The sequence below is a fragment of the Nilaparvata lugens genome, chromosome 8 (assembly GCF_014356525.2).
Source record: "Nilaparvata lugens isolate BPH chromosome 8, ASM1435652v1, whole genome shotgun sequence".
Lineage (NCBI taxonomy): Eukaryota > Metazoa > Arthropoda > Insecta > Hemiptera > Delphacidae > Nilaparvata > Nilaparvata lugens.
The window spans coordinates 36,036,782-36,049,950 of NC_052511.1; the positions used below are offsets into that span (position 1 = coordinate 36,036,782).

Below are 13,169 nucleotides of genomic sequence, written 5' to 3' on the forward strand. Positions count from 1 at the left end.
TGACAAATCACACGATGATGAGAATAAGGGCTCAAATTAAAGGTCTTGATCCCAGGGACTTGGGAAAAGTTAGCAGTTGTCTTAAAAGTCATCAGCAACCGAGAAATAACGTCTGATGAACTCTCCATCGCAACTGATGCATTTCTCCTGGTTAGCTCCGGTTTCTGACGGAGCTAACCAGACGGGCAAGTGGGTTGTCGCCGGAAAAATGACGGTGAAGGCGGCGACTGACGGTGACGGTCGGTGCCGGACGGCGCCTGACGGTGACGGTATAGTGGGTTCCCTGCTTTATCATGTCTGGCTGCAACTGTCTACAACGTTGATGGAAAGATACACTTTCAAGATGTTCTATGTTTTTGAACGGATAGTATCAAAGTCAACTGTCTACTAACGTTGATGGAAAGATACATTTTCAAGATGTTAAATGTTTTTGAACGGGTAGTATTTAGTCCACAAAACAGCTGATTTATCTATATATATATATATAAAAGCGAAATGGCACTAACTCACTGACTGACTCACTCACTCACTCACTCGCAGAACAAAAACTCTACTGGACCAAAAACGTTCAAATTTGGTAGGTATGTTCAGTTGGCCCTTCAGAGGCGCACTAAGAAATCTTTTGGCAATATTTTAACTCTAAGGGTGTTTTTAAGGGTTTAAAGTTCGTCTTTTAGCATGTATGTTCTTCTTATTCTCTTAATTTATAATTGAAAAATGTCCATACCATATGTTAATATAGAACTATAATCTAGAGAGAGTACCTCTTTGAAACAGTTGTTAACTGGTAACTAAATTAATAATTTTGTCAGGTTGGCATTAAGTTGAGTTGACTTTGTTAGGCTGGCACCAAGTTGAAGATTGAAATGCATTTATCGCGGAAAAATTGATTGGGCACTGCTACTTCAATCAGAGCTATCCCTGGGAATATTATATTACTAGCCGTCCGGCTCGCTTCGCTCGCCATATCCGTTTAGCCAGACGTTTAGTCTGGATCCCCGACTGGATCGTCCTAACATATGATAAAAATGCTCAAATGAAAAATGCAGGCGAGCGAAGCGAGCCTGCTGATCTCATTCTTGGACGATCCAGCCGGGGGTCCAGGGGGCGGAGCCCCCTGGCTAGACGGATATGGCGAGCGAAGCGTGCCTGACGGCTAGTGTTTAATATATTGATTCAATATGACTTGGTTTTAGATTCATTATCATCTCAAAGGCTTGTGTCAGTATTGTGAAAATGGAGCACGGAATATACCGAATGTGTATTTTCTCATATTTGAGCTAAATCCATTGAAAAATTGCTAATTATTTTTATAGATCGAAAATGTTATCGATAGTTGTTTAATGCAAAGCTTTTTAAATATATTGAGAAAGAAATGATTTTATTTTGACATAGTTTTTTTGCAATATTTTTTTGTGATATATAATCAAAGCCCTTGAAGAGATGCATCTTTAAGGTCTTTGTATATAATTGAGAACAGTTTAGGGTGTGATTATATTAAATGCGTTCAAGTGCAGGTGCACACTTAGTTACCGTATGCACGTACAAGCAAGCTTTCAGATCAGGAACAAACTCTGGAAAGAGCAATAGGAACACTCACACTGAACGCATGCGCGTACTGGTTGCGTTCAGTGTGAGCATCTGCATGGGAGTCTCAACGTAATGCAGTGGCATTTTTCAGATTTTTTCGTGCAAAATGTTCGATCGGACGTGAATATAATACGCATACAATGTAATAACACCCTGATATCCAGCTTTTTCGAATATTGAGAAAGGAAGAATTTTATTTTGACATAGTTTTTGCATTAATTCTCTTGTGATACGGTGTAGATTTGAGGGTGTGATCAGGGTTTGATCGGACGTGAACATAAAAGATAAATCATTTCATGAATTATTATTCGAGAAACCTCTCATAAGAAACTAATACTAGTTACGGTGGCTGTTTCTCCAGCTTCAATACTATAATATTATGCTTTATCCAGATAGCTATGAATCAAAATAGGGCTATGCTTTTACAAAAAATAATTCATGCTTGATATAGGGTAAGGGATTTATTCAAGTGAAAGAAGATACACTCACTTTAATAATTTTATTTCCTGGATTTGACGAGTACAAATAAAGTTTAATGACTTAACTCTCACTAATAATATCAACATGAATGATTTGAAAAAATAAACATAGGCTATATAAACAAGCTTAATCTTAAATGAAATTAAACCCATTACAATAGAATTTGATCATTAAAATTATCATTTATTCTCAATCAGATTTTTTGTGTAGGCCTAAAAATATAATGCAAAAAATGTTCAATAAAAGACAGTCTATAGCCAAATTTCCTGAATAAACTTTCATAACTTTAATTATTTTATTTATTACTGCACTTTTAATAATGCTCTAAAATTATTTAAGTATCTAAAAAATAAGTATTATCTTCTAAGATCTTTTTATCACAGAAATTTTCAAGAATACTCGCATATAGAAATACGGTATTTCATCATTTTTATCAATATTCACTACAATCAAATTGATTGAATCACTCAAAATATCTCACTTGAGTGACAAATATTCTCTAAAGAAATTTATCTTCAAAGTACAGCGCTAAAAAACTTATCTACTTATTAATATGAAGTTCAATTAATTAAGCCTTGATAATGCAAAATTTGTATTATAAAATGAAGCAATCAAGCAAGTAGCCTACTCATATAATATTAATCCAATGGCAAAAAATAATGTTCCATGTGGAAGCTAATCCATATCAATAACTTACTGTATTTCTGAATATGATAATAATATTATTATTTTTCAAAATAATCAATATGTAGGCTAATTAATTATTTATTATCAACACCCTGAATATCATTCCTCTTATATATTCAAAATAAAATTCATTCAATTCATGCAATATTCATTTTATTCTATTAAGGCGCAATTTCTCTATTATTACCTACTTATTGATCAAGGCACTAAACTTCTACTGAATCAGTTCATTGTTTTGTTCTGAAGTTTGATTCAGGATTTATGAAATACTTTTTGGAACTTCGTCAGTTACAATTTCTTCAGACAGCTCGTCGGAATTTTCCAAATCTGACAGATGTTTCACACAGCCTAGAAGAAAACAGAGAATATCATTTATCATTTTGTATTACTATTAATAGTATCAATAAATTACAATAGTATTAAATTACTATTTACAAATCAAATAGTATTACAGTATCAAGGGAGAAATTTTAATAATATTCATGATAGTCACCTACTGATTCCAATTATCAACTCAAATCTGTAACATTACTCTCAATTATGTAAGAATAATTCTTACATTATCCCAAATCATGGCAATTGGAACAAGTTCAACCAAAACCTGTTACTCCCACAAATTGGATTATTCTCTCACAAATATCACAAATCTTATTTATTGTATTTATTTGAAAATAAAATATTTCTTATGAAGAACCATTTTTATTAAACAAGACAGAGAATCAACAGAGATTAACAAAGAGAATCAGGTTTTAGAGAGCGACGATAAAGAAAATAATGAAGTTCTTAAATCAATTTTTGCTATTAGAAAAAACGACTAGCAGTCAGATCTGAAAAAAATCTGACTGCGAGTCGTATTTTCTAATAGCAAAAAGTGATTTAATAATAAGCAGTTCGTGATGGAAAACAACATTGAAAAGTTCTTCACCTTACAAAAAAACAAGATATTTTTTCATAAATGTTTATAATAATGAGATTGATGATAATTCATTCTCATAATTCCAACAAACATGCATTACAAGATGCAAACAGATTACACTAGAACAAAATGCGAGATGTATAACTTCAAAAAATGGGAATGCATATGCAATAAAAGAGATTTATTGGTTGAATAAATCATAATTTTGAGAAAAAGTAATTAATTATTTCAGGCTGAGTATATCACAATTTTTAAACGAGATATTGAATTGTTTCAGGCTGAATAATATATCTCATTTTTGGGAACAGATGATGATTGATTATTATAGAAGTTACCGGTACTCACATATCACAATTATGGAACGAGATATTTAATTATTTCAGGCTGAGTATATCTATTTTTGGGACGAGATGATTAAATTATTTCGAGTTAAAAGTTACCGGTACTCACGTTTCTGTTGAGGATGTGTACGCCAGCCGATAGAAGCTCCTGTCCGTTTGTTCTCCTCTTTGAGCCACTCGTAGAGCGGCGCAAAATATTGCATCAGAGCACTGGCGTCCATCTTTCTCTGACCCGTCAGGGCTTCCATTGCGTCAGGCCAAGGCTTCGATGAGCCCATTTTCAACATGGCGCTGTAAATAGAAAAATATGTTTTTAATTCATTTATTTCAATAAGGCTTCCGGTAGTTACTTATTGAAAGTACCGGTAGTGTCTAAAAGAGAGCAAAAGAAGTAAATTACTAGTTAGTAATCTCTAATTGATTCAATTAGGCTATACGAAATTACTAGTTTTTGGCTATTTGTTATATACACTTATATTATATGAACACACTTTTCTATGATAAATTAAACATTCAAGTAGCCTTATCAAAATACTTTATCCTATTATATTTGATTAAATATTTTTTTATTTAAAATGAGTCTTCTATAGTGAGTTCTAGTAAACAGAAAGTAACAAAATTTGTTTAAAATTATCAATAAATTATTAGTTTCAACTGAAAATAGTCTTATATGGAAGTCAACATCTCATTGAATAATGTTGTCTGTAATACAACTTCAAATAAAAGCAATACAATACCCTACACAATTAGTTGGTAGTCTGATTATTATTGCCAATAAACCATTAATTCAGCCCTACTTTGGACAATTTGATAAAATAAAATCAGGAAGAGAAGAAGTTTTGGGCTAGTGTCTTTTCCAATTTTGTAATGTTTTTGATCCCATAAATGAATATGAATATCAACTCAAATCAGTCCCAGAAATGCCTGGTAGTGATAAACTTATAACTTGAAAATTATATGTCACATAGCTTAAAATTATGCCACCTATTTTATCAAAGGTGACTATTCCAAATACAAATAATATTACAGTAGAAGAAAGATCGGTGACAATTTAAGACAAGGCTCTTTGGTGGGTAGGTGGTCCCTAGAGATAAGATGACAGCGGGAATGACAGAAATCCCACTTCACCTGAATCTGTATTATAGGCTATAAGATATGGCTATAAATATATTGCTACCAAATCTATTACTGTAAATTAATCTGTGAAATGCAAAAAGAAGTGGATGATATCACCCAAATCGGCTAATTTTAATGAAAAATTAGAGTTGATAATTACCCTAGAGCGTTTCCAGCCTCTGTGCTCTGGTAGATATCGCATTGGTGAAGAGGTTTACTGGTTGGGTTCTGGGGATCGAATTGTCCGGCCTTCTCACACAGAGCCCGGTGGAATTGGAATTGGATGATGAAGCTCACAAAGTACCTGATATCAAAGAAAAAAATACTGATTAGACAATAAATAATACAAATAAATAAATTTATTGATGAAGAATATACAACAATAGACGTTTTTTATTAGTTGATGTTGCTTTCCATGACGAAACACTATATAATAACTCTGTTGTAGTTCTGACACTGTGTGACTTGTGAATATTTGAAAAACACTTACTTTTCTTGGAGTATTGAGAATGCATTTCACTCCTGAAGAGCTTCATCAGCCTCTTTAGAGGCAAGAAAAGTAAGTGTTTTTCAAATATTTACAAGTAACTCTGTGTCAGAACTACAACAGATTTTTATTAGGCTACTACCTAAATTCTTTGTATAAATCCCATGAATTGAATTCGTCCGGCAGTAGAGTAGATGAGTCAGACAAATAATATGTTTTTTTTTAAGTAGGTAGTTTCCTCCTGTATCAATGTATCAATTTCCTCCTGTATCAATTTCCTCCTGTATTATTATGTAGCCTACTGCCAAGATAAACAATAATTCATCGTACAAATATGTCAGTCTCCACTCAATCAATGTATTAGGAATGTGCCAGTAATTTAATGCACCATTGTTGCTTATGGAAGTTTTCATGCATTTGGAATCTGCCATTGTATGAACATTTCCATGAGTGTTCAGCGAATAGATGAACACTCCCATATTTTTTTCTGAACACTCTTTATATATTGGCAGACTGCAAATGGATAAACAAACACTCCCGTAACAACCAATATGGAATTAAATTTATGTTCAGAAAATATTAATTTGGATGGAAGAAATTACTTGGAATGATTAAACTTTCAAATCCATATGTTGAATCGTTGTCTTATTGATAAGGTGTAAAGGTGTAAAATTAAGGTGTAAAGTTAAGGTGTAAAATGTTAGGGGATTTGATTGAAATTCATTGAATAAATGGAATGCATTTGAATGCGGGGCTATAGTGAGGTCTCGTACGTCATAATGGCAGTGGAGAAAGATAGGATAACATCGTTGCCAATTCTCTGCCTTGCCATTGCCTTCTATAAAGGACAGCTGATACCGGTGTATCTGATGATGTAATATTAACTGTTCATTCTTGTTTCAAATAATAACTTTTATTTTATTTGTCAAGAAATAATATATTTTTCAGTGATCTAAATAAGAACGTTTCATAATCGAGAGCAATAATATTTTGTTGATTTTGTTATGTATTGAGAAATCATATATTTAATTGAAACGTTACCATAGGATTTAGAAATAATAGTTAGTACTTGATCTGGCCTAATGGCATCAAGTTAACGTTGTATTTTGTCTATTTAAGTGAATAAATGAATACTTAACAGATTTATTTATTTTTCCACATTGTTGAAAACGATCTGCCTACATTCCGAAGCTAGCGCTATCTGCTTTGACGAGTGATAAACAAGGATAGCAGCACCAATGATGATCAAATGCTGCCATTATAACATGGACCTCATTATAGTTTGTATTTTCTCATGCAATAGGCCCACAAGTCATATTTCAGCCAGGTCATCCAAGAAAAAGTGTAAAAGTTGATAAGATAGCTCATATCAATGGTATTAAAATAGTCATCTCATCACTGCAGGTAGACTACAAATTCAAGTGAAACCATCTCTCACCTGATGTAAGGAGTGTCGCCGACAATGTGGTACTTTGCACCAGGGTCAAAGTCCTCTTCACTGCGGTGTACGGGTGGTTCGATACCCTGGTACCTCCAGCGCAGGTTCCACCACTGACAGTTGTAGTTCTTCGGCTCAATGGTGCCCTTCATTAGAGAAATAAGATTGGTTTTATAACTTCAATGCAGAAATGTGCGTTCAACATAGAATAAAACTGAAGTAACTGATGCATTGTGCAATATATTGATTTATATTCATCTACACTATTATATTCATCGATTCATTCATATTATGGAAGTGAGAATCAAGAATTTCATTTGCCGTAAAACTTCACAAAAAAAGCAATAAGCATCGTCAAACAATGAAACAATTTATAATTCAACCTCTGTTGTAAGTTACATAAATGAAACAGTTTACATTTAAATATCATAAAATTTACAAGTTCATTACCGGTATACTTATAGTCTAGTTGAATATGTCTACATAATCTAGTTGAAGTATTTGAAACTGAAATATTTCATTTACATATTCAACTTATATGAATGTAGTACTTTTACAGAGCTACTTACTAGTTTTCTAAGAATAAAACCAAGTTCTAAAGGATACTACTAAAAAATACTACGGTAGTTAAAGTACTAAAAAATTGAATATTAATAAATAATTTATGATGTTTGAAATGAACTTTAGTACCATAGAGAGAAAAAATACTGTAAATGGAGAATTTTATTTCTTCTATTCTTATTCCTTGCTAGTACCCTTTTTTGTTCATTTTTCCAAATAAGGATTATTTTTATAAATCCCTCAAATAGCTTACAGCTATAGGGATACTATCGCACTATTGTAATATTCAAATAAAAATGAATAACACGACCAGTAATTGAAAAAGTGAGATATAATTTAGAAATTTTCATAATATTAGAGGCTATATATATCAATTTCCTTCAATTTTGTGATTGTGGTGTAGACCTATGAAGTTAATTCGTTGAAAAAATATTAATATTTTATCTATAACGACACAGCAATAGGGTTGTGTGGCAGAGAGGACCTAGTGTCCTAACTCCTCCCTCAATATATATGCAATTATTCAATTCAATCCCCAGTTGGACAAGAACTGTTGAATTTTAATCGTGATTAAATGCCACGAGAAACAATCAGAGAAATCTTCTTCACGGAAAAGCCATTACTGATTGGTTCTCATGATTGATGGCATGAATATAATCATGCAAATTCAACAAGCTCTTGTTTCAACGGCCTTAAATGTTTGTAAATAATAGATGATAGCTATATACGTTGGAACAAAGTGTCTCAATTTTAACAGAGTTGAAATTTAACTCTGAACTAAAATAATATAGGCAACCTGAATTTCTTGATGTTTTTCCTGTCATGTAACCCATGTCAAAGGTTATTGAACATGAAAAAACTCTTATGAAAAAAGTCAGTTACATTCTTTGATTATTTTCCTTCAACTATCATATGCAGCAGCCCACCATAGAGTCTAAATTATGTATATAGTATGATAACTTGATATGCCTTTGTAGTTTTGGAATTGAGCCTACCTTGAACACTCCCCACCTCCAGACGTCCATGAGGTATCCGAAGGGAAGGAAGGCGATCTTGTCGAGAGCGGTGAGGAAGAGGAAGTTGATGTCTGCCTGAGGATCATCCTCGGACTGCGGGTCCAGGAGGCCGATCTTGCGCATGTGTTTTGGGGTGCTCACAGAGAGGGCGATAGTGTCGCCGACTGCCTCGTGGAAACCTGAAAACGAGGAAAAATTAGGCTGATGAGGTCACAATTTATAATCGTATCTATTATAATCCTAGGCCTATCTCGGTTTAAACGGCGATAGATCAGCTGTTGCTTCAAACCCAGGATGTAATGCGATATGAATGATAATAATAGCTAAGCGTGGACAACTGTAGCCTAATAATACTTGAGTAGGCTTACTTTACTTTACTTTCATTTGGCGCTATACAGTCCGATGTGGACCTTGGCCTCCTGCACAATTCGCCTCTAATCGTCTCTCCTCTCCGCCACATTCTCCCATCCTCTGACGCCCAAAACACGCAAATCGGCCCTCACATCCTCCAGCCATCTCATCCTGGGCCTTCCTCTTCTACGCGTACAAATTATTTATTACTTTTTAACAAATTATGCGGTAGCCTGCAGTGCTCCATTCTCTGGACATGCCCCAACCATCTCAACCGTTGCGCCTTGATAACTCGTACACTTTGAGTAGGCTACTATTTTTAAAAAAATTAGTTGCTTCTCCAACTATGAACTGAAAGTAATCAGTTGAAAACAAGGTCGATAAAATAATTAATACAGGTTTTTATAGGTTTTATAGATCTATAGGTTTTTATAGACCTTGGTTGAAAATACAGTGACTATATACAGTGATTGATTCTATAGTATCTGTACTTGGACATTATTACCTACCCTATATTCTATATTAATTTATTGTACAATTCTTATCATAGTCAGACTTGACTTGATTCTCCAATTCCTAGGACAATTCTTATAAAATCGAATGCACTTTGAATGTTTGGATTTAATGTAGATTCAATAATAAACATACTGGTCTACTAGATTTAATAAGTATTCTATTAATATCTTTTAGAAGTAATTTTGTTTCGGTTCGTGTTTAAAAATTTCTCTAAGAAGTAAATATTCTCTATTTTAAAAATAACTGAGTGTTTATTATTATTAATTTTTTATTATTTTTTTATTATTTTGGTATTTGGTATTTTTTTTATTTTGAGCATCTAAATTCAAAAGATGGTTTGTATGAATATTTTTGCACTGAGAATTTTGTTAAAATCTAGAAGACATAAATTTATTGAATATACCACCAACCTGAATTGGCTCCTTCCTTGTAAACGTTTGGTTGGTCTTTGTATTGCAGGTAATATTGAATGTGTCCCATCTCATGATGAACTGTGTACAGATCTTCCATGGTTACCACAGTACATTCCTTGATTCTGTAAGATCACACAACAGTCCATAGAAATATTGTGGAATTGAGTGAGTTAAACGTTTGAATAATTTTTGTGTATTATATTTATTCATCATTCATTGATCAATTATATACATACATATAATCATAGCATGATTAAAAATGAAAAAACAGGCTTATAAATTATTATGGAAAATTAATCTTTGTCTATTATTTATTCATTTATTTATCTATCATCCGTTCATCAATTTTATACACACATCATCATAAAATGATTAAAGATTAAAAACAGGCTTTTAAATTATTATAAAAAATTAATCAAACTGTAGAAGAATCGTTTGATCAGAAAGAAATTCACTTCAACTCATTTTTCTCAGTATTAGAAATAGGTACTGAGATATTCTTGATAATACTGAATATACCTAATAACCTGATACTCAGCTCTTCATCTTCAGTTGATATCATATTTTCAAATAGTGCAGAAATCAACTGTGAAAACTATTTCACAGATATGGAAAAATATGATTAATGATAATTTGATCAATGAATTTTCAATTGGTGTCATATTTCATAATTCATATTTTTGTCCACAAACCAATCATTCCTACTATTTTCTTCTCTCAATGAAGTTCTGTATAAATTTACACTTATTCTCTGTACTTGTTAGGTTTGTTTATCTCTGTGTTAGAGGAGACATCCTCCCTTCTCTGCGGTTCATTGAATTTACAATAATTCAATTACACTATTTTTATTTACTGTGTTTTAAATCCATTATTCTCCACTATTAATTTAAACTTTGAATCACATAAAATTTCAAAGTTTTACTTTTTTACTTTATGAAAATGTTTTGCACAGTTGTTAGTCATCTTCAGACTTCAGACTTGAGTGTTTACACTTTAAAGTGATTTTTACTCAAGGTTAATATTTATTCATACTATAATTATTTATCCGATTCTATACCTGAAATCTTCCCCATCATAGAAGTCCCAAGCGGAGGCATGGCATACAAGCTCTCTGCCTTGTGGCTTCTCGATGATAGAGTTATTCCAGAACAGCTCGGGCATTGCACTCAAATTCAAGGACTTGAAAAACTCGTCAGAAAGCTTGAACATTTTCAGAGGCGTGTAATTCTGTAACCAAAAATAGATTCCTATAGATAACAAAAAATAATGGAAAATAATTTAAATGGCGTGTATAATTCTGTACGGTAACCAAAAATAGATATCTATAGATAACAAAAAATGATAGAAAATAATTTCAAAGGCGTGTAATTTTGTAACCAAAAACAGATACCTATAGATAACAAAAAATAATAGAAAATAATTTCAAAGGCGTGTAATTCTGTAACCAAAAACAGATACCTATAGATAACAAAAAATAATAGAAAATAATTTCAAAGGCGTGTAATTCTGTAACCAAAAACAGATTTCTATAGATGAAAAAAGAATAGAAGATAGAGATAATAGAAAACGTGAATATAATATTCACAAGAATAGAAATAGAGATGTGAATTTACTGCAGGAAGAATACAAAACAATACAAACTGATAAATTTCATTACGGTTGTGTTGTGTGTGCTAGCTGTTATGGTAATATTAAGTATATATAATAATAAAAGTGGTTGACAATTTCAATTTGTGTTTTCATTATAAATTTCTCTGTAGAAATAGAATCAATGAGTGAACGATAATATTCCTAAGACATGTCTTTGATTAGGGTTGTGTAACCATGATTGCAATAAGTTCATGTGATTCTTTCAACATAAAACCAAGACCCTGAAATTTCATGCTATGTTCCAAAAGTGGAATTGACAATATCCTAAATTTATCGACGTCATATTCATATTTCATTAGACATTACTTTTAAATTTGTAGAAGGAATCATTGAAACTATTGGATATTTTCTATTGTTGAAAGTAGATTGGAATGTTTAATATATTATAAACCTACCTGTTGCTTCATTGATTCTGTCACATCGATTTGCTGTTTGCCTTGGAATGGAACTGTAAATTCATAGATGTTCCCCCAGGTTTGTGACCACATGTTTCCTGAAAATCAATCAATGATTGGATGATTGCATAGTTGCCACATTTCTCTTTCATAAGATAAGATAAGATAAAATACGATATCAATTCATTGGACACAGTATATCATACATGTAATACAACAAAAAAGCTTATCAATTTTATGCCAGAACATTTCATTGCAAGAAAACCTACAAAAGCACTTTAATTAAAAATTGAAAGCTGGATAAAGACAGAAGATATCATACCTAAAATATTTTAAGTTGATGTACTGTAAGTTGTATACTGTCTTCCTCAGTTCCTCTGAATTTATTATTAGTAGGGCTATACTCCCAGATTAATTTTCTCTCTCTGAGTTTAAGTTTTATTTTTTGTGTCATGTGTACTGTATTGTATTGTTTTTCTAATTCTCTCTTTGCTTACAAAAGGAATTGCATATATGCTACAAATGAATTACATTATGTTACTAAATGGATTACATATGTACAGTGAATTGTAGATTAATAATTACATGAATCATCTCTTTTTCTTTTGAGTTTTTAAATTATTATGAATTCATTCTAGTTTTTCTGCTCTCTTAGTATTTCACTCTTAGTACTTCTTCTTTTCGGATTGAAATTTTATTATTTTTTTCTAGTTTTTCATACATTCCATATGTTTCTTTTTTCTTTATTATATTTTTTCTATTTTCGACTGAATCTCAAGCCACTAATTATAGCTGACTGATTACTTGTTGCCATCGCTCAAACTACTTAGTTTTGCTGGTAACGTCAATAATAATATTATAATCGATTTTTAAATGGAAAATATTTTAATTTCAAGTTTTTGCAATGTATTGTATATGAAAATTTTTATATTTTTCACATTTGTAAAGTTTGTTTAATGATTTTGGCAATAAATATTTCTTTCTTTCTTTCTTTCTTTAAAAATAAACAGTTGAATATCGTCATAGAGATTAATTTGAAATAAGCTACAGAAAAAAGACATACAACAATGAAAAAAGAAAATTGGAGAAAATTATACCGATATAATTAATACAATAATGTGCTTATACTTGTATTTATACAATACTTTTTAATTGTTAATATACAACTTTTAAGTGCCAATATCTATACTAGCTATCACAGAAATCTATGAA

At 31.8% G+C, this 13,169-nt stretch overlaps 1 protein-coding gene across 3 annotated transcripts in view; it reads right to left on the reverse strand.

The window, feature by feature from the left end:
- Positions 1–2,074: 2,074 nt before the first annotated feature.
- LOC111059211 (angiotensin-converting enzyme-like) overlaps positions 2,075–13,169 on the reverse strand; it is a 47,181-nt gene continuing 36,086 nt past the window's right edge. For all 3 annotated transcript variants that reach the window (XM_039434653.1, XM_039434652.1, XM_039434651.1), the window contains 8 exons: positions 11,958–12,055; positions 10,970–11,139; positions 9,910–10,034; positions 8,612–8,811; positions 7,056–7,201; positions 5,291–5,434; positions 4,124–4,305; positions 2,075–3,105 (listed from right to left, as the gene is read on the reverse strand). In XM_039434653.1, the coding sequence (XP_039290587.1) occupies positions 3,017–3,105; positions 4,124–4,305; positions 5,291–5,434; positions 7,056–7,201; positions 8,612–8,811; positions 9,910–10,034; positions 10,970–11,139; positions 11,958–12,055 (1,154 nt within the window). In that variant the 3' untranslated portion in view covers positions 2,075–3,016. The remainder of the gene's footprint in view (positions 3,106–4,123; positions 4,306–5,290; positions 5,435–7,055; positions 7,202–8,611; positions 8,812–9,909; positions 10,035–10,969; positions 11,140–11,957; positions 12,056–13,169) is intronic.